The sequence below is a fragment of the Passer montanus genome, unplaced genomic scaffold (assembly GCF_014805655.1).
Source record: "Passer montanus isolate IOZ18808 unplaced genomic scaffold, ASM1480565v1 scaffold8, whole genome shotgun sequence".
NCBI lineage: Eukaryota > Metazoa > Chordata > Aves > Passeriformes > Passeridae > Passer > Passer montanus.
In genome coordinates, this window is record NW_024373256.1 from 3,172,560 (window position 1) to 3,194,355 (window position 21,796).

At 45.6% G+C, this 21,796-nt stretch overlaps 1 protein-coding gene across 3 annotated transcripts in view; it reads left to right on the plus strand.

Annotated features, from left to right (window-relative positions):
* The window catches only part of RNF216 (ring finger protein 216), a 76,278-nt gene that overhangs the window by 4,070 nt on the left and 50,412 nt on the right, over positions 1 to 21,796 (plus strand). For all 3 annotated transcript variants that reach the window (XM_039732346.1, XM_039732347.1, XM_039732345.1), the window contains 8 exons: positions 10,428 to 10,556; positions 11,660 to 11,796; positions 12,758 to 13,606; positions 15,100 to 15,176; positions 18,680 to 18,782; positions 19,630 to 19,794; positions 20,769 to 20,883; positions 21,156 to 21,295. In XM_039732346.1, coding sequence (XP_039588280.1) covers positions 10,490 to 10,556; positions 11,660 to 11,796; positions 12,758 to 13,606; positions 15,100 to 15,176; positions 18,680 to 18,782; positions 19,630 to 19,794; positions 20,769 to 20,883; positions 21,156 to 21,295 — 1,653 coding nt within the window. In that variant the 5' untranslated portion in view covers positions 10,428 to 10,489. The remainder of the gene's footprint in view (positions 1 to 10,427; positions 10,557 to 11,659; positions 11,797 to 12,757; positions 13,607 to 15,099; positions 15,177 to 18,679; positions 18,783 to 19,629; positions 19,795 to 20,768; positions 20,884 to 21,155; positions 21,296 to 21,796) is intronic.

Consider the following 21,796-nt stretch of genomic DNA (forward strand, 5'->3'; position numbering starts at 1 on the left):
TGGGATCTGTAGAGGCATCATGTGATGCTGCTCTGCAGTACAAGGTGGTCGGGATCTGCGCTAGCTGGAATCTGTTTTTGGGTGAATAGAAGAATGAGAAATGGCCTCAAGTAGTATGTTTTGTCCAAAGCACTCCTTGCACAAGGCTTCTGTACTGTTTATCCAGACTGACATGCTCTCACCAAGCTGTGGGCACTGCTCCTGTTATTCCTTGGAGGAAAGCAGGCAGGGATTGGCTTTTTGCAGCCCTCGCAAAACCAGAGCAAGGAACAGATTTTTACACTTCTACGTCCAAATCCCATCCCAAAGACATGGTGCATTTTTGTGTGATGGATAGGGAAGGAAAACCTCTCCCTGATGCTTCTTGCAGATATTTTTTGCTTGAAGGCCAGTCTTGGAAGGAGCATTGGCCCATGTACCCCTGGCAAGTACAACTCTGTTGGGCAAACACATTTCAGGGGGTTGGCAGAGGGAAGGGACAGCAGTGCTGACAAGCTGCCTGCAGCACAGCCACAATGCTGCTGAGGACGTTCCTGCTCTCCCTGCTCTGCTGTCATGTGCTGAAATGCAATTTGAGGGAGATGACAGCAGCAGCAGCATAATGGGGAGGCAGGAAAAGCAGCTCTTTTTTCCTTTCAGGAAACCAGCAGGGTAGGGCATTTAATGTCTCCAGTGCTGCTGGGATTTCCAGCTACGGATGAGCAAGACCTGGGAGCAGTAACTTGCCTAATGTAAATAGTTCCTTGTAGATTGTTAAAGCAGAATCCTTTTGTAGTGGAGCTTCATTGTGTATCAACTGGGAGGTGCCCTTGGATCTGCCAGGACGAGCACAGACCAGCTCACAACGTCTGGAAACACCTCTGCCTTGGACACAGTGTCTGGAGAGTGCTCCTCAGCTCAATGTTTGTGTTTATTTAGCAGTTTGTGGCTGTTTTTACTGATCCTCCAGCCCAGGTAGTTAAATAATCTGTCTGGTAGTGCAACACCCCGGAAGAGAATTTCTGTTCTGCTGTGAGGACTCACCTGGTGTTGGACATGAGTGTGTTGACCAAGGGTGGGCATATGATTCACTGTCTGAAACAATCTGTCCTTAGCAGCTGGTCTGAATGTAGCCTGTGTAACCCCCTGGCTGTTGCTGTGGTGGTTTTTGTAGTCCTGTGCCTGTGAAGTGTTGGCTTGCCTTGGGGTTAGTGGGTGGTACAGTCTCGTTAATCTACAGGGCTATGGAGCTGGAGAATTAAAGTGTGGCTCTTTCCTCACTTTTTAGCTCATAATTCATTCATTTGTGAACTTTAGTAGTCTCAGAAGGGATTGGTGCTGAATGTGGAGCATCTCTAAATCCAGCCACCATCTAATGTCACTGTTTTCTATTCTGATACAGTGGTACTTACCTCAAATGCAGCCTCTTTGCTTTTTGGCTATTTTAACATACTCAAACTCCACAGTAGCCACTGCCACGTGACGTGGATGAAGTCAGGCTGGACAACTGTCATGAGCCTGGAAGGCTGCCCTGGGTTTTCACTGCTGAGAGCTTCCTGGGCTGGAATTGGCTGCGAGGCTACACATGGCTGTAAACAAAACTAAACCCAGTTTTACAAAGGCTGTTGCTGGAAAATCTTTTGACAAGTGGTCATCTGTGGTGCTGGAGCAGTAAGGAGATAGTTGCAGTTCTTCTGTCAAGTGCTGCTCCTGCAGCAGTTGTTGGGTGCAAGAGGCAGCTTATTTTTCACTCTTTCTATCAGGAATTGGTGCAGAGCATGGATTTGTTGCTCAGGTGTTGGCACCTGTCTCACAAGGTTTCTTTTGGTATTTTACTCTGAGTAGGTAAGGCAATTTAAGATTTAAGACTGTGAGCTTGGCCTGTTGGCCCAGTCTGGCTCTAAACTGGCTTTTGTGTATATTTAAACCCTTAATTGATTGTGTAAAAGCATCTTTGCAAGTGCCTGACCTTGCAGTAGGAGCACATGTAATGTGAGTGTTAGGGATAGGCTGTGGCTTTATCATCTTAAGCTGCAGTTTAAGATCTTCCCCCTTCTTGCAGTTCATTTTACCACCTCAATTCTGTTCTTCCAATTCCACCATGCTGGATATGTGGAGGGTATCTGATCTGAATCCTACAAAAACATTTTCCAGGGCATTTCCTTTCAAAGCTGTGAGAAATGCTGGAGGAGCTCAGTGTGAGAGGAGGAAACAAGCTGTGGTGTGGGAACATGACTGTCCTTAACAGGTATTGAAGTGAAACCCTTGTGAACATGAAGCCACAGCTTCTGCCTGCTGACCTTTGGAGCTGTGGCAAGTGCAGATGCTTCATGTGGCCCTAGAAAAGGGCATGGCTGTTGTAACCAGAATGTGTGACCTGTGAAGTCATTCTTTTTGGAAGTCCCTCACTCTGGGATGTTTGACACCTGGAAGGGTTGGTGGCAGGCTTTTAAGTCAATAGTTCTGAAAGTGCTGTGCAGATTGACAGAGACCTTCTTTTTGCCAAGGTGGGCTGCTGCAGTAAATCAGATTTTTTTCCCTGTGTGCCACCTCAAGGTCAAGTCTCAGCTTTTGTGTTGTCAGCAGCGTTGTGAACAAGGTGAGGTGTGCTGTGCTTGAAAGCAAAGTTTTTTTGTGATAAGTTCAGGTCACATTTAAAATAAAGTAAAATACAAAAATACCCCCTTCCACATTTTTTATTGGTGGTGCATTATGCTTGTAATTTTTTCTGGAGCACAGCTTCCCAAGTGCACCTTAGGTGGTTTCCTGAGCTGGTCTGATGGGCAGCTGCTCAACATCCAGGATGCCATCAGAGCCTATCAGTTCCTTGTGGTTTTCAAGTCCTCTGGCTGCCACTGGAACTGAACCTGACTCTGTGCTTTCCAGCCCTTTTGGTTTTGGTCTACTTATCCCTCACTGCTGCTTTTCCCAGCAGTTTGCTGGCTGTGTGCAGCCTGCTTCTCCCTGCTCTCAGTGCCCCTGCAGACAGGGCTGTGGGCTGAGCAGGCTGCTGGTTGCTCATCAGTGTGAATGTCAGTGCCACTGCCTGTCCCAGCGATCTTCAATCCTTTATTTCTGTTTCCTCTCCAGTGAAAACAGTGCTAAGATGGGAACCTGAATGCTCCTGAAGACATTCATCCAGCTTGTTAAATAACTACTTAAAAGGTTGCACTTGGATTTCTTTGTTCTGTTAAGCTCTTTAAAGTGGCATTCAGGATGCCTTAAAAAAGAAAAGAAAAAAGGTAGGAAAACTACTGAGGATTTGGAGAGGAAATGCTCTGTCCTTTCTCCTGGAGGGATCTGTGAAGTACAAGTAACAGAGAAGCACTCTGCTATATATCCTGGGGCTCACAGGGCATTTCTCCTGCTCTTTTCCATGTGGCTGCTGGGTTTATGGAGAAGAGAAGGCAGCTGCAATTAATGCTGTGTGAGCTGTGGAGGAATGTGCAGCACCTGGGGTTTGTGGAGTCCAGCTCTTTAAACCCACAGGTGACTGAATCTTGGTGCTGATCAAAGCAGCCCCTGGCTGTGAGTTCAGGGAAAGGAAACTGGAAGTAAAACTCACTCTGCAAGCAACAGAACTGCAAATCACATGGTTTCACATGCTCTTCCATTCATCCCCACCCTTACAGCACAAAATCAGAACAAATGAGTTCTTCTGAATGCTGGTTTGGGAGATGGGCTGTGAGCAGGGCAAGGCTGGGTTTGTGTGTAGGTCTGTAGCCACGTGCTGAGCTGCTGGTGTCTGAATTGTTGCATCAACATGAAATGCCAAGCTGGCACCTGTGTTTGTGATGTGGGAGGGAGTTTTGGATTTAGGGGATTACACTGGATGATCTTGCACATGCCAGAAGTCTGAGGCAGGCAGAGCACTGCCCTTTACAGGAACTAACTCCAGGGACGCCTCCTTCTCCCTCAAAACTTTGATTTTTCACGTCACTCTTAAAATGAGCTGCTCAAGGTAAAGGCATTAACTCTCTTTTCCAACTAGAATTTGTAAATTTAATTTTGTTTTTCAGGACTCAGCTAGGGGGAAGGAGAATGACAGAGCCAAAGGTTTCTACCTCTTGTGCAGAAGTGGCATCAAAACGAGGAGTCTTGTGCTATTCAGGGAGGTGGGATGATGTGGAGCTCTGTTATTTGCCAGAGGGATTGATGGGGGTCATGGGAAGGCACTGAAGTGTCCAGACCTTGACCTTGATGCCAGTCACCAGGGAATAGCTCAAAGGAATGGGAAACTTTCATTTGTGTTGCCCAGTTTTGGAAAATGAATGCAGCTGCTTCAAAACAGTCTTACATTTTAGAGAGTAGCTTACAGAGCAGATATTTTGCTAGGAAAATGCAAATATTTTACAGGTTTGGGAAGGAAAACTGGTGCCAATGTATGTGCCAGCTGTTAGTGAAATAGGTAAAACTGGGTACATTTCCTTCCTCTTGTACTTTGTGTTTCAGATAAAAATGGTGATTGGGTACTTCAAATAGTTGATTAATAATTTATGATACTGTGACCTTGATGAAATGAAGTGCAAGTAAGGTTGATGAGAAGTCTTGTGATGTACAAACAGCCAAGATGTTTCCTGTAAATCCTGAGTGGGCTTAGAAAATGGGGAAAAATCTAAGTGGGGATTTGAAGCCAAGTAATCCCTAAATATCTGCTCTCTTGGTTGGCCTTGAGTAAGCAATTTTTGTTAGCCTGGAGCAGTGACACAGATGTAGCCTGTCCTGTGTTAATCCATAGCCTCTCTTTTTGGAGCATCTCCTGATGTGCTCTTGGTCACACTCCTGACTGCAGTGACCTGTGGTGAGCCTGGGAGGAGAGGCCATCACTCCCTTCAGGGCTTTTCTCCTTGGCTAAGAGAGGGTGAGGGAACTTTTGGGAAGTAACTGGAAGCTGTGGTTGCTGCCAGATTCATTCCTCATTTCCATCTTAATTCATGACCTGCCCTGGAGCTGCTGGAGCCAGTTACAGGCTGGTGGGGTTTTGGAAACAGTGGCTGCTCTGCTGGGATACTGAACTCTGTGTGTTGGGTGTCTTATCCATCAGGGGAAAGTGAGCATTCAGGTTGGATTTACCTGCCACAAAACACTTCTTGTATTATATTTTGTTTTGGTGTGGTTAAACCAGTTCTGTGGCTTTCTGACCTAGAAATTTTACCTGGCTCTTTTTATTGTTTGTTTCAGTTTCTGTTCCTTGATTTTTCTCACATCTCAGGAATCCTGTCTTGCCCTTCTCAGAGAGTCTGTGTTTAAAATCCTGTGGTAAACCAAGCCAGCTGCTAATGTGGGAAACACTTGGGAAATACTTTATAACTCACCAACCAGTTCTGTTATTAAATGATCTTCAGGTTTGTTGCTTCTCTTCAGCACATGCTACAGGTCCAAAAATTGGTGGCAGAGCTGCGTGGATGCTCTTGTCATCAGCCTGCCCCTGGTCTGTGCTCCTGAGAGAGACTTTGGCCAGCACCTGTAGCAGATTGTGCTGCTGGAAACCAGGTGGTCTTTCCTGCAAGCCACTGCCCACACACTCCTGCCTTCAGAGGCCAGGGTAAGGCTTTTGGGCTGGAATCAATGCTTTTTCCACTTTTCCCAGGCTTGGAACTGAGCAAACCTGCTGGCAGAGGCTCTGCTGCAGCCCCACGTGTTGACCTCTGGCTCTGTCCCTTTGCAGAGTGTGAAGCAGTGGCAGTAGCTGCCCTGTGCATAGCAAATAGAATTTGTTTGTGCCCAGCAATTCTTGTTGGGCTCATGATCAGGGGGTTTCTAATTTTCAGTTGGGATGACACTGCTTAACACGATCAACCACTGTTAAACTCTCCCTGCTTTTGCTCAGTGCCTGTTACAAGGAGCAGCCCCCAGCAAGTGGTGAACCCTTTGAAATGTTTTGGTGAAATGCTTGACAGTAAGTCAGGCTGGTTTATTTCCATTCTGTTGTGCCTTTTTTATTTTTTTTTCCTAAAAAGACTGAATTTTTAGCTTTTCATTTTGGTGGTTGTCACAAGCCCTGCATTATTTAAGTAGCTTGTTTTAGCAGCTTGAAATAAGCCAGAAATTCACCTTGCTCGCAGGCTACCAGCAGACACGTTTGCTGCCCGCAGGCACAAAGTAGGAGTTGATGCTCTTCTGTCAGTGTAGGTGAGCAACAGTGGTGTTCTGTGTGGGGAGAGGCTAAAACAGTGATTTGATGTTGCTGACATCTCTTTCAAGTTGCTCTTTTTTTTTTTCCCTCCCCCCTGTTCATTTGGGATCTCAGTTCCTGCCTCCCCTGCTTTCTGTCTAGTCCTGTTGCCTTGAGCTGGAGCCAGACAAGAGCACTTTGAGCCTAGTCCCATCTTGGGTATGTGGGAGTTCAAGATTTCAAATGCTGTAAGTGTTGGGGGGGGAAATACATTGCACTGTGTTGAGAAGGGGGGCTCTCCCCTTGGCTGTCAGTTTAAATTCCAGCACCATCTGAAGATGCTCATCACAGCACAAATGTGGGGTGGAGGGAGCAGATTTGAGTTCTGCTCCAGTTACTGCAGTCCAGAAACGCCTTCATGTATCAGGAGATTAAATATATGCACAGCACCAATGGTGCCTATTTTTAGGTTAAGCTAAAAATATGTCATGTGGTGTTTAAAAGGATTTTGAATGGGTTTTGGAAATCCTTGTGTAAGCATTCTGTGTGCTCCTGAGACCTGCTTCACCTCGTAGCAGCTGATCCCTTACCTCGTAGTAGTGGTTGGAAGCAGTGGTTTTGTGGATGATATTTTTGCATGTTTGAGGAGCTTGTCCAGGAAGTCTCTGTGACCTCAGCTATCAGTCTGAGGTCTTGTCAGTTCAGAGAACTGTTAAACCCAAGTCCCTGGTGGGCTCTGGTTTTCCCAGTAGCTGTTCTGTTAATGTGTTCTCCTCTCAACTCACTGTAGGAGGAACCATAATGGGAAGGATTTTATTGTCTGCACAGTGAAACTACTGGGGTGTGCTGTGTCAGAGGGTGCTGGGCACTGCCCAGGCTCCCCAGGGAATGGTGCCAGCCCCAAGGCTGCCAGGGCTCCAGGAGGGTTTGGACACTGCTCTCAGGCACAGGAGGGGATTGTTGGGGTGTCTGTGCAGGGCCTGGAGCGGGGCTCTGATCCTTTTGGGTCCCTTCCAACTCAGGATATTCTATGACTGAGTTGTGAGTACATGGAGTAATACAGAGGTGAAATTGGGTGGGACCATGTCTTGAGCATGGTGTGTCCTCCCTGCACAGTCACTGGGTGTCATAAAAGTCATGATGAGAATTTTGTCACCTGGATACTGCTATAGGGATTCAAAGCAAATCCAGCTTGGTGTGCTGTGGTGCAGGTGGGAGCCTTTAAGAAAAGAAGAAAAATGAAAAAGTTTGGAAAGTGTTTATCTGATTGCTTTGCTGTTAAAACAGTTCAAGTTTCCTGTCCTTGACTGTATTGCAGAAAAGCTGATGGGCATGTTAGAGCCTGCTTATAGGTAGCTTTACTCTTTGCCTATAAATAGGCTCTGAAATCACTGAGGTAGTGTGGAATAGCTTCTTTCCATCTGTCTTCCTTGCTTTTTTATTATTGTTTATGTAGGGCAAGACCCCAGGGTGGCTTTGATCTTGTTACTTCACATTCTTGGCGGCCTGGTGCTATAAACATGAATAAACTTCTTATTCATGCCACTAGATGGAACTGGCCCATGCTTATGGATATTTGTTTAAACTTCAGCTCTGTATTGAGTATTGACAAAATGAATTGCTAGCTCTTGGTGGAAGCTTGGCTTTTACCCTCAAAGCAGGGCTTTATTAAGCTGCTTGGGGTTTTATTCAGTCTGTTTTGAAGTAGGAAGAATTGCCAGTTCTTTCCAGCCTTGGCTTTTTTTGTTGTTGCCTTGACTGTGTATTACAGTTAATGCTATTTATTTTATTCCTGCTTTTAAATCATTTTGGTGGTGTGTGCACACTTTCTTGTATGGAAGTGCAGATAGTTTTTTTTCATCCCAAATTTAATTTCAGATTATTCCCTGTACCTCTTTCTTACTGCTGAAGGTTGAAGTGTGCAAGTTCCTCTCTACAGGAGCCAGAGTAGCCCATAGAAAATACAACTTTACTCTTGTGGCTTATCCATCATTCATGGATCTGAACAGCTGGGGTTTAGCCAGCATTGGACAAAGCACCATTTCAGCTATTTGGGAGAAGATTTTTTTTTTTTGGTGGCTGTGCTGAGCATTTGCAGTGTCACCCCCCTGTGAAGAAGCCAGCCCTGCTAATGCACCATGAGTCCCTGGAGGGGAGAAATATCCAACCACTCAGCTTTGCTTGGAGCAGATCTGAGCAGACACCTGTCCAGCCCCTGTCTGCACCACTTGGTGCTGCAAGGGCTGGTTTGTGGCTCTCACAAATGTCCTTGTTCCTCCCCAGCCAGTCTGAGTGATCCTTTGCTGTGTTTGCTTGGTGACCTTGGCCACCCAGGCCTACCCCTGCTCCCATTTCTCCACCTTTTAAATGGCAAGAAGTGAATTGATTTTGTTTGCTGAATGAGTAAGGCAGCTAAGGATGGAAAAGTGCTGTGCAGGGCTAGGTGACTGCTATGCACAAGTACCAGGGAAAATACAGCTGGAATAATGTGGATGTGACCTTTTCCAAAGGCCAGAGTTTGCACTTACAGTGACCCAGCCCCTGAGCTGCAGCTCCAGCACCTGCCTGTGATGGTGGAGCAGCACTTTCATGCCACTCTGGCAAATAAAGATTAATTTCTCCTTATAAGGCAGAAGATGAAGAATCTAGTGGGAACACCCCCAAAAATCTTGCTTTTCAGATGTTTTCAAAGCACCAGTGTGCCCATGATAACCTTGGAGCTGCTTACTGGAATTGGGATGTGCTGCTGAGGTATCAGGCTCAAATACAGGGCAGTTGCATATTTGTGGTAATGCTGGTTAGAAGAGGCCTCTTGCTGTTCCCTCATCCAATTTCCCACTCAAAATTGGACAGTCACCAGATCAAGGATCAGGTAAATGTGGATGTTTGTAGGCAAGCCTTGAAATCTTTATGCTGGAGGTTCCTTCTGAAGAAGGTTCCCTCAGGCACTAAGCCTGTGCTGCTGGGCTTTTATAAGTGATAAATTATACATTTTAATTTTTATTATTGTATCTTGTGCATCTGAATTCATTTCTTCATTTTACTATCCTAGCTGCAAATCCTGTTCCCTGCAGAGGAAGTTAAGTAGAATTACTGAGGGGGAATTTATACTGCTCTTGTGTACTAGCAAACAGGATTTTATAGCAGACCCACCATTTTCTTCCAGCTTATGCATCAGTAAATATTTAATAGTACAGATTCCTCTGCTGCAGTGAGGAGATGAATACTTTCCAATAAAAGAAAAAAACCTCCTTTCTCCTTTCAGTGATCAAATTGTGCTTGGAGTTCCTGTATGTGTTCAGCCTCTCTGTGATAGTGGGAATGGAGAGCTATAAGCTGACAGAGCATAAAATGGAAACCTCCTGTTTAGTTTGCAGTGATTCCTCTGGCCCCCTAATCCTGTTTGGAGCCTCTGGCCAATTCATTGTGCCTCTCTGAGAACAGGTGGGGGTAGCAAAGCTGAGCTTCAAAAAGCCCAGTCCTGTGAGGGAACCTGATTCCTGTCATGCTCTCCTTTTGGTGTGAGAGCAGATGGTGTTTCCTGGAATTTGTACCAAACCCTTGCTGTAAATCAGGGAAATCTCTTCTATAAAATAGCAGATGGTGGTAAGGAAGTGTTCCCTGGAATGTTCCTGTGCTGTTTCACAGTGCAGGCACAAACCACACACTGACTCTGCTCTGCCCAGGGTGCAGCTCCCTTCTGACACACCAGCAGTGTGGGGATTGTGGAAGTGAGCTTGGAGCATCTCTGGTGCCTCTGAAGTTGTGCCTCAGCTTGGCAGCACTCAGGGAATTCAGGCTGGGAGGGTGTTGTTCCCCTCCAGGCTGCGTGTGACTTCCCTGGCATTAAGTGTGACAGGGATGCTTGCAGTGACACCATCTGGGGGTGTGGGATGCAGGTGGATGTGGGGATGCCCTGGGACAGCTCAGGCAAGGGGATTTTGCCCCTCTCACCAATTGATTGTGGCAGAAACAGCACTGTGTGGGTTGATGCATTGCATTTTGGTTGGAAAGAGGAGAAGGTCCATATACTGGGAGGGTTTGAGTCCTGCTTGGGTAGAACTGCACCTCTCCTCCTCTTCTGTGATTGCACAGCTCCTCCAGAGAGACTTCTCGGCCTAATTGCACTCTTCAGTCTACTGTCTCAACAGTTGGAACACAAGATAAGAAACATATCTCCTTTCAGGTCCTGAGGGGGTGGTACAGAGAAATACTCATGTGGAGAGACTGCTGGGAGAGCCAGGAGAACCCCTAGCAGCTAAATCTTGGAAAAACTCCCTTAGGGTGAATCTGAGTTTGCCTGACTCCCTTGTGGTTTTATTTTATCTTCCAGTTCCTCATGTGAGCCTGACTGCCATGCTGGGGCATTGACACTCTGGGGTGTAGCTGTTTAAAATGGCAGAGAGAGGTGGGAATGAAGAAGTGATTAACTTGAACAGCTTCAGCAGTCACAGAGGGAAAGGTGAGTACTGATCTGTGCCTGTTTCCAAAACACTCTTGTGAAACTCTCCTGAGCAGGAGGATTCACAGACACTGAACTTGCAGGGAGCTGCTGGAGGTCTGTTCTGTCACATCACACACTACTGTTACACTGACTTAGCCACCTACAGAAACTTTCGTATTATGCAGGCATGCAAACTATTTGGCTCTTGTCTTTCTCATGTTGTACTGCCTCAAGGGAGATTGCTGACTTCTTGGGAGCACTGTGTAGAGGTGTTTCAGCAGATCCAAGGAGGATCCATCCCTCTGAGAAGCACAAAGGAGACAGGCTGACCCTAAATTTATGCCTTCACAGGGCTGTGTGCATTGGCACTCTTCCACTAAGAGTGGAATTTAAAGTGAGGCTTTCTCTGTGTGCCTTAAAGGTGATAAATGAGCACTCATGCTAAAAAGTAAGCCAAAACATGTCAGATTTTAGGGAAAGCATAGTTGCATGTTCTCTGTGCAGTACAGAAACCCTCTATTTCTGCCTTGAATATCTCTCCTGTGTTCCAGCAGCTTTGAGTAGCATCTGTGTTCCATTCTTGACAAACCTTGAGGCACAAGGTTGTCATTAATAGCAGGGTATCTTCTGCAGCCACAGCCTTATCTTGGCCCTGCATAAGGTACTCCTGCAAAGCCTCTCTTTCAGAAGAGGCTGAATTGCACAAAGACCCTTATCTCTCTTCTAGAATGCCCTGCACTTTAACAAAGAAAATTCAATGTCCCTGAGATACTGAAAGTTCAGGATTTCTCTGCGAAAGTATTCCCTACATGAATAACTTTTGCAGCAGCTTGACTCATGCTGGAGTTCAGAGTGGAAGATTCTTTGTGAGTGTCAGAGGCTGTGCCTGCAGTGCTGTTGTGATGAGCTGAAGCTGTGCAGGTGTTTTGCTGGAGGCTGAGGGATGCAGGAGTGGCTGTTACAATGCTTTGCAGAGGAATTGGTGACCTCTGAATGCTTTCTTCCTGCAGTGCAAATGGGAAAATTGCTTTCTCAGCTGTTTCAGTGCTACATATACCCTGTAATTGTATTTATTTACCTTGAGCCAACAGCTAACTTCAACTTTACTTACTGTTCTGCAGACTGGATAAACCACAGAGATGAAAGTCTCATCACAATATCAGATTCCTCAGATGAAGATTTGCCTTTGTTGCTGGAAATGCCAGAAAAGCAGCAGACTGAGGAAGATGATGATGATGATATAGTCATCTTAGCAGAGGTACCTGTTCATTGTTGTAGCTGCTGTGCTGTATTCATGGCCTGTATAGCCAAGCCTTGTGCCAATACCTGATGCATTCCTGAGTCCTGCCTGGTTATAGCAATCTACTTAGGATGTCTGAAATAACAGTGAAATGATGGCATTTTGCTGGCTTAATTTAGTCATATTTTGGGCACAGGAGGGGAGAACCAGACTGTGGAACTGCATTGTGTATTTTAAGTTCTACTTGATGAAGGTTGTAGCTCCTGTAAAGTTGTCTGTTTGATTCCAGGAAAGTGGAATGCTTTGCAAGAGGACTTGATCTTCCATAAGGTGTTTTCAAACCTTACTTTGTTTGATTTATATGCTTTATATTCCTCCATGCTATTTGCATTCATGTTGGTGTGTTGCAGGCACTGATATTTTTGCAGCATTTCATATCTATCTTATATTAAGAATATATTCCACTTTCCTGTTAAATTAACCAGAAGCACTGAGAAAATGGGTTGCAAAGCTGACCTTTCTGCTGCTTAGTTGAAAACAGCAGCAGAGAACACTCAGCCTCTGTTGGCATACAGCAGTCTGTCTGCCAGAGGCAAGAACAAGGCCAGAGATTAATATTTGGAGCTTCGGTTCCTGCCTGTTTAAATAAATTGGTGAGAACACAAATATGTCATCAGTTAGTTCTCCCTTCCCAGTCTATTTTACAGGAAGGGAAGTGGGTACTGAGGTGAGCTTAGGGAATTATTCCACTTTGAAAGTCCTGTGCATCCGCAGTTCTGCTGAATGTTCTCGTAGCACCTGGGGACAGGCTGATGACACAGATGTGTGGGTTGAGTTCTGTGCTTTATTAAGCATCTTGCTGAACAGACTGTTTATCAGTTTGCCATCAGAAGTTTTTCTTAGATGCAGAAGTATCTGGAGCAAGGATTCTGACACACAGACAATAATTCCTACTTTGTCTTGTTGATGTCCTTTTCAGACCCCAAAGCCTCAGCAGGCTCTGCGTCCCAATGTCATCAGACCTGCTGCTCCATGGCAGGGTGCAGACACTGTGGGAGAAGGAGGATCCAAAAGTGCTGTGGAGCCTTTGAGCACAGACCTGCAGCATTCAACTCTGCCCTGTCAGGGAGATGGGAATCACCTCATGGTGGAGAGCAATGCTGGACCAAGCAGGGAGGAGGGTGTGGATGTTGTCTTGCAGCAGCCAGGACCATCTGAGCTGAATGGCCCCAGATCTGAACTTGGAGGTAGCCAGGAGCCTGGCCCAAGTTTGCTGCCACTGATCAAGATGCATCCACAGCCTGCTGATAACACAGAAATCATTAGTCTGGAGAATGCAGACCTTCCACCTCAACAGGAGGAAAGGATGAAAGCTCGGGAATGGCAAGGAGAGAACTTGGAGCCAGAGCAAAAACTTGAAGGAATAGCTGCTAAAAGCACCACAGAGCAGGAGGAGATCCAGGAGAAGGGCCAGCTGGAACCCCAGCCCTTCCCACCTGCGGATGAGCCCCGGGCTGTGGCGAACGGCCGTGCTCCTCAGCAGGGGCAGCCAGAGGCAAACCCGGCATCTCTGAGGCCATACGGAGGGAAGGCTCCGGGGCCGGCCTTCCCCCGGCCCGAGCCGCAGCAGGATGGCATTCCAGGCCCTGCCTCCCCGCAGCAGGCACATCCCCCCGAGGAGTCGGGCCAGCCGGCAGGGAGAGACAACGAGCAGCCCGGGCCCGCCTTCCCCGCGCAGGGCTCGCAGGAGCTGGGCTCGGGGGACGTGCCGGAGCAGGGAGCTGCTGGGCAGGAGCAGGACCTCACTGTGCTGCTCATCAGAGAGACAGTAAGTATTGCCAGGCTCCTCTGCCTCCTGTGTGAGTGATGTTTTCAGACAGGTTTTTCAAGGTGTGTGGAGTCTCACGTGCTTGGAGCACACAGCTGCAAATCCTCTTTGCTTTGGCTGAGATTCAGCCATGCACCAGTTGAGGAGCATGTGATGAATTGTCTTGGAAAACTTTCATTTAACGTGAAATAATCTGTGTCTGTTCCCTGAAAGACCCTCTTGGATCTGGTCTGGTTTTATCTGGTTCTTTCCTAATCCAACACTGTAGAGCTGGTTTAGGATTGGATATAAAGCTAAATGAGCAAACCTGGGACACTAAACAGTGGCAGGGGGATACAGGGTGGAGTAGAGAAGTTTTAGGGACATGTGGCTGAGAGCCAGGACTGCTTTCAGCTGCCTCTCCTACAGGACTGGTCCATGCCCATGTTAATGCCACCATGGTGGCCAAGGGTAAGGGTTGCCCTTGCAGTGTGGATTTTCAGGCAGCAGCACCAAGGAGTAACTAGATAACCACCATGAGGACTTGTGTAGTAAACTCCACATGCTCCATGTGTGAAGCTTAGCATGAGGGACACTGGCTATGACAACAGCCACCAAGAAGGACACTCCTTATCCTTTGGTATATTCAGCAGTTTGGGCAGCATGGTTTATGTATGATAAATAAAGCTAAATAAAAATGTGGTGATTCATGTGTGTGATATTTGCACACTCCTCCCCTTGATTGCTAGGGCAGGGCTTACTGAACATTTTTTCTTGTAAACAGGCATATCTTATATGTCTGTGTCTTGAACCACCACCCCATCCCCTCCAATTCTTCCCTCCACATCCCATATCTAATTCTACTTGGGAAAACTGGAGTTAAGGAAAATACTTTTTCAAATAATCTAACAAAATTAAGTTCTTTCCGAGTAAGACCTTGTTGGTCAGTGCCTTTGAGATGGGCAAGAGGCTATTCTTGCAGTGTCAGTCCAGTCTTGGAAAGCAAAATACCACATGGTAGTAGTACAAGTACAGAAACCTCAGAGCAGCAAACACTGGGAGAGCCTTCACAGAAATGCCACCAAGGTTTGTTGTCTGTTCTGGTCTCATTGCTGATGTGTCTGGGTTCAATGGGTGGGTGTACATGTTGTTGGTTTATTTCCTTTTGCTTTGGAATGTTGTATTTCAGCACATAATCTGGACCTCCTTGCTGGTTATGCTGAAGGTAAATATTCCCTTGCCTTGTGTTGAAGTTCATTCCTATGGAGGTGAATCTCTCTTTAGGCCAGGTGCTCTTGGCTTTTCACCTCCCTGCCCTCACTCTTCCTTTGAGAAAGAGCTGCTAGCAGCCATCCTGTGGAGCAAGGCTGGATGGCTGTAAATGATCTCTTGACCATTTTGCCCCAAGTCCCAGGATTGTGTTGATTAATTACATGTAAATCCCTCTTCTGGATGCCATGTCTGTTACACAGCTTCTCTAATACCTACATAACCTTTAGCTTTTCCTACTGTAGGAAGCAAGATTCCCAGATGTGAAGAAGGAATATATTGAAGAATTAATCATCATCAAGAACTGCTATGACTTAAATGTGTAAGTACAGAGGCAAGAACCAGAGTGTGTCCTACAACTGCAGCACTTTCCCATGTCCCCCCTGCCAGGGATGCTGCTTCAGAGCACATCCAGGCTGGGCCTTCAGCACTGCCTTGGCAGTGCCACAGAGCACAGATTCTTTTTGTTTGTTCTTTAACTGAGCTGTTTTTAAGTCCTTTCTAGTTTTCTTGTGCTGCAGCTTCTCTGTTTTAAAGATAATTTGCCTATTTAAAGATACTACATAAAATTTTGTCTTACCTGTTACTAGGGCTCTTAAAAAGAGTGAGTGTCAGGATTGAGGTTACAAGGACTGCTATAAAACATAGTATGGAGATCAGTTAGTGAGTTTTGAGTTGGAGGAAATCATTCCCTCCTTCATTTCACTGGTTTTTGGACTTTTCCAGGTAAAGCTGACACTGGCTTGGAGTCCATTATTTAGTCTCAAGATGCTGGCTTTTATCCCATTTAGTTGCTTGAGTAGCAGTGGTGCTGTTTGAATTCTCTCCATCACTTTTTGGGGATAAAATAGAGCAAACACATTTGAGGGCTGGTAGGATTGGTTCTAGAGATCTGATGAGGGACTGATTTTGGTCAAACTGAGCAGAAACATGAACAAGAAAATTAAATAAAAGGAGAAGGAAACTGACGTGAGGACTTGCTTTCCAAATCGCACTAACAGCTCAGAAATACCTTAATGTTCATCATGCTGGAGATTTCTGGGAGTCAAGTTAGAGTCAAAAGATAAAAAAAAAAAGTGATTAACCTTCCAGCTGAGTTAGAACATCTCCCTGCCCTTGTGGGTAGAGCTGGGGAGTGAAGGATTGCGTGTGCTGGCACCAGCAGCACCCAGGGGAGATGGTTTGAAGTAAATCACTTGTGACTGCTGTCTGATGCTTGGTGGCCTCTCTTTCTCCCTCTGCAACTGTCTCTGTTATCTCCAGCATGTCCCAACTGGTGGCTGTGTGATCCAAGAATGAGGAATAGGTGTTGGTTGCCAGAGTATTCATCTGTATAAACCCAGTGCCCTTTCCAGCTAACTAGGGCACTAATTAAGCAGCATTTAAATGTGTGAGGCTTAGAATTAGTCATTGGGCCATAAGTAAGTTAACTGGTGAGGAAGTAAGGATGATCCCATCCATTGGGCACAGATTTCCTATTCTGCTGTGCTGCCTGTGCTGTGAAGTTGTGTCTCCCAAGTAGGGCTTCTTGGTTAGAAAGTCAAGAGACTAGAATTTCTTTCTGGTCTTTCAAAAGTGCTTTCCCTGTAGTGGTGGAGCAGCTTTGGGGTGCCCACACCATGGACTGGGTGCACCTCAGGATGGCTGGTTGTGGTGGGAATGTAGAAGACAAGCAGAGCCATTCCTGGGGCAGCTGGGCTGTTGAAGGTGTGCATCTGGCTGCAGGACCCTCCCAGATTGTGTGAAAAAACTCGGGTTTGTGTCCTTGGGGGATTTGCAAAGCCTGATGGAATTAAATCCCACTATTGGCTTCTGTCAGTCTTAATGTGTTCCTTCCCTTTTTGCTCCCGAAATCTCCTCTCTCCCTTTGTGTGCCACAGACCCAGGGAGATGAAAAGGTGCTTCCAGGCTTCCCTGTAGGCCAGCTACAGTGTCTGCTCAGCGGTGCGTTACCCACTTACTGGATGATAAAGATTTCTTCTCCATATTTTTATTCCTTTAACCAAACCATCTTTTGAGTTGTCACTGCAGCTTTTGTGTGAGAACAAATGGGTCAAAGCACTGGTCAGCCTCGCTGGCAGGGTCTTTTTGATCTCCATGGTGTGTCAAGCTGAATCAGGCTTGAAATATAATAACTAAGGGTGAGTGGTTTTGGGCAGGGGTGAGGCTTTTAACCAGCTCTGTGTCCTGTGGTGCAGATATTAATGAACAGTGCCATGAGTGTGGGTGTGCTGTGCAGCAGGACCCACTTAACTAATTGTCACACACTGGAGGTCAACATCCCCCAAAATGCTCAGCGTTGAAATGGCAACATGCAGGAGAGTTCAAATGTACCCTGGCCGTGCCCCAGCTGAAACCCTTTCCTCAGAGCCATGATCTGAGCTCCTTGAAGTTTCTGGTTTTTGATTAAAACAGTTATCTTTTACCAAAGGGATGGTAGGAGGTGGGAGCTGAAAGCTATTAAATGCTCAGTGCCAAGATATTTGTTGTTTTTCCCGAAATGATCTTCTTAAAACTTTCAGCTGATGTGAAAGATAAGATGTGGGAGCCCCTCTTAGCAGGGTATCATCTATTGAGCTTTTGTGTGCTGGAGCATTCACACTCAGTCAAAAGCTTCTGGCTCAATATGTCAATACCTGATTAAACAAAAAGAAATGCCCCTGCTTTGAATGTGAAAGCAGAGCTAAAGTAATCGTGCCTTGATAGTGGGTTAATGCTTCAAGCCAGTTCAGATTTCTTAATTAGGGACTGATTTCTGACATCAGGAATGTAAATTAGCTGCAATTATGTCTTTGCTGCAGCCTAGCACCTTCTCATTCCAATAGTTTTTAAAATGTTAATTGCTTGTCCTGGCTCTTTTCAGAAGGATCTTATTCTGCAGCTGGGGAAACTGAGGAACAGCTTGTGTTGCTTGCCCCAGCCAGCACAGCTGCTTGGTGAGGGTTGAGAAAAAGCTGTGGGAGCCTGATTCAGGCTGCCCTTTCAGAAGCTTTCTGGAGTATTTGTGGCTCTCCACCAATGAGGCATTTGAAAACCCCTTGCTGAGTCTTTTCTAAGCTAAAATACTCAGTTAAACTACACTTACCTGACAGTTTTTACTGTTTGTGGTAGGACCTCAGATATGCTGCATTTACAGGCTATTAGGCAAATTTTCAGCAATTTTAGTGGTTATTTTCTAAGTGCTGTTCTCACCAGACCAGTTTCTAGTTGAATTTGTGTAATGCTGGTGTGATTGCAAGCTTTGTTACAATGAAACCTGAATTCAGAGTTTGTATTCCATGGAGACACACATCTTAAACATGATTTTGTCTCTGCTTTAATCATGGAGTCACTGAATAGTTTGGGTTGGAAAGGCCATTAAAGATCACCTAGTTCCATCCTCTCTTCTGTGGTCAGGGACATTTTGAACTAATCCAGGTTGCTCTGGCTGCTTTAATGAAGTGAAGGTAGACTGAGAATGGAGGCTTTGATTGAAGTTTGAATCTGCAATAGTTTGTCGAGGAAGACATGACCCTTTCATGGGTTTTGTAGGGATTTTTGGGTGTTTTTTTTCCATAGATGATTAGTAGCTCATCCATACCAGCTTCATGTATGTAAATTTAATTATTGAAAGACAAACCTATTTGCTTTTCCTTCTGCAGCCACACAGCTGATAATTTTTCATTTAAATTCTCAGTTATTTATTTGCAGTTTGCAAATAGGACAAACCTTGGTCCTTACAGGGCAGGCTTATGTGACGTCATAATTATATTATACTAAAAATTAGACAAGTGAGAAATGAACCTGAGCTCCCCAACCCTAAAGTAACTATATTTATCTTTTCAGACTTTGTAACTTTCTTCTGGAAAACCCAGATTACCCAAAGAAGGAAGGCAGAGTGGTTTTAAACCCCAGCAGCAGCCTGCTTGCCAGCCAAGATGAGACAAAGGCAAGTGAGAGTATCCACATCTCCTGCTGCCCCTGGGCAGTCTGTTCAGCCTGAGTGGACCTTGGGATGTCTGCTTTGATTAGTGTGTGTTTGCAGAGTGCTTGACTGAGCCTGGCTTTCACAGGAGGCCTCTGGGTATGTGTAAGGCAGCGTTAAATAGCAATAATTACTTGCTTGCAAGAGGACTTCCAAGCCTTTCCTGTTTGGCTGTGCCAGAGCTGCACAGTGTCTGCTCCCTTGCCTCCAGCAAGCCCCTCTGCCCTGCCTGCCTGTCACTGCCCCATCTCAAGTGTTCGTTTTGATAACTGAGACAAGAATTCCACAATCATTCTGTCACATGAAGTAGCCTTGGCCCTCGGGTCTCTCTTGTGAGGCCTTTAGGCATTGCCTTGCAGCCTCCTAACTGCAAATCTCCCTACAGATGCTTAATTTTGTGTTTTAAAACATCCATTTAGCAAAAAATTCTCTCTGAGCTGCTTTGAGGATGTTGTGTGGCCTGAGAGACATGTTGAATACCTCTTTCTACTCCTGGAAGCATCTCTCTACCTTGAGCTGATAAAGTTGTTCACTCTTCCTCATGAACAATTTACTAAATATTTCTTCCCTTTGCTGTCTCAGACAGCCACACACCATGGTTTTAAACTACATTTTCCCTTGTGCAGGTCACCTGCAGAGGTGCTGGGCCAATAGGCTTTGCTCCCACACTGCTAAGGTGCTCAAAGTTGGAGGCCACATACCCTGAATTTTGGGGGGTCTTGCAGAATCAATCTGATCACTGAGAGAGCCATTTGTGACATTCCTGTGTGCATTTACAGCAGCCTTTTAATCTTTTTCATTTTCTCCTTAGGTGCCTAAAGTGGACTACTTTGACTTTTCCAAACTCGCCCCCCTTGACCAGCGGTGCTTTATTCAGGCAGCTGATCTCCTCATGGCAGACTTCAAAATGCTGAGCAGCCAGGACATCAAGTGGGCACTGCACGAGCTCAAGGGGCACTATGCAATCACACGAAAGGTGCTCCAGTTCAAGTCTCTTTTCTTTCCTGAGCTTATCTCCCATGCCTGCAGAGAGCACTGTGATGACTTTGGCCTTACTGTACCATCTGCTGCTGTGTGTTATGGGTTTTATAATAATCTTCCTTTCCTTTTAAGAAGTTTTGTTGTTTAATCCATTTAGTAGAGATTTTCAAAATTTATTAGCCAGACAGAATGCTGCAGGAAGTTTTTACTTTCCCTAATAGGAGAGCTGGGGAAACACGAGCTGGCTCATGGTGGGTGATGCATTAAACTGGGAAGTGTTCCTGTATGTCACCACTGAAGTGCAGGATAATTGCCAATAAACCCCTGACATTTAGTTAAATCTTAAAACATTTAACTGCTGCTGCTGGTTAATTGGCTGCATGAAATGAAGAAGTAGCCAGTCCTGCTTTGTCTTATTATGACTTGTGGCATGAGTCCTGTGTTCCTTGTAAAAGAGCTTCACTGTCATGGAGATGCAAAGACACTTGCTTGAAGTATCAGCAAGCTGAATGTCATTGTGGGTTCAAGTTTTTGACTTAGATCTGCTCCTCTGATATGGCCTTGCTTGAGCTTGTTTCTCTACTGTTCCAGGACTTAACTAAAACAAAACTTGTTGTCTGTTCTCTTGATTGATTATTTGAACCTCACCTTTTTAAACAAAAACCCAAACCTAGCAACAAAAAAAAAGCCAAACCAGCTCTGTTTAATACAGCTGGTGCCCACTTTGATATTAACAGCTGAGCTGTTATGAAGTATCATTCACCTGCTTTGTTTTTATGGAATAATTACTTTGAGTACACAAAGCAACAAGGTGAGCAGAGGAAAGATGTAGATTTGCCTCTCTTTTGAGTGTTTGGCTTTCCAGTTTTGGATCAGTCCATTGCCCATGTTTGTACTGTGCTTCAGCTTGAATTAAGTGCTCCTGCTTTCTTCCAGGCACAGGATTTAAGCCTGTATGTTGTTTTCTAGGCCTTTTCAGATGCTATCAAAAAGTGGCAGGAGCTGTCTCCCGAAACCAGCGGGAAACGAAAAAGGAGGAAAGAAATGAATCAATATTCCTATATAGACTTCAAATTTGAGCAAGGTAAATGCCAAGCTGTGTGTATTGTGCTCTCTGCATCGTTATTGTAAGCAGAACTGGCTTGCAGCAACTCTTGAAAGGGGATGTGGTCCCAAAAGAGCTGAGTTTCTGTCAGTGGTATCTGTTTTGGAGATGCTCCTCATTAGCACCCCTGCTTGGTAAAGTGCTGTGTGAGCTGCTGAAAGTCTGCAGCTGGTGGTGTATGCAGGAAGAAGGATTTAAGCTTTGTTCTGGCTGCTCCATGCCTTTTTATTGAGCCTTTAACTCTGCTTCAGGGGATGTGAAAATTGAGAAGCGCATGTTCTTCCTGGAGAACAAGAGACGCCACTGGAGGACCTATGACAGGCTGTCCCTTCTCCCCCCAGTGCTCCTGGAGCAGGAGTTCTATGAGCAGAAAGTGAAAGAGATGGCAGAGGTGAGTGATAGGAGCTGCTTTGATCATGTGCAAATCTTCAACAACTGTTGAAGTTTTGGCCCTAAACATGAAAAATCTGTCTCTTACAGGAATTCAAACACTGAACCGAATATTGAATAACTATGTTTTCCCCTTCCCTACCTGTTAACACATATGTCTTTTTCCAAGTAACTCAATTTTAAAGGAAAGAAGCCAAGCATAGAATTTCATATTTACTTAAATATGCAGCTGCTGCTTGTGCAAACAGCATTCTGGAGGGGGGGTTTTGCTATGAAGTGGTGAAAACTCTACTAATTAATTCTTTCCTCTAATTGTTAGCAGGCTTCTCTGCTGCTTTAGGGCTTGTAATTGCAGCTCAGTGTTGGTGGTGAGTAATGGCCAGGCCCAAGGCAGTGTGTCCACTCACTCTGCTCTCCCCAGGCTGGCAGTCCTTTGGCTGCAGAAGGGTTTGTCCTGTGCTGAGAACTGAGTGTTTTGAAGCAGAGCCTGCAACACCCACTG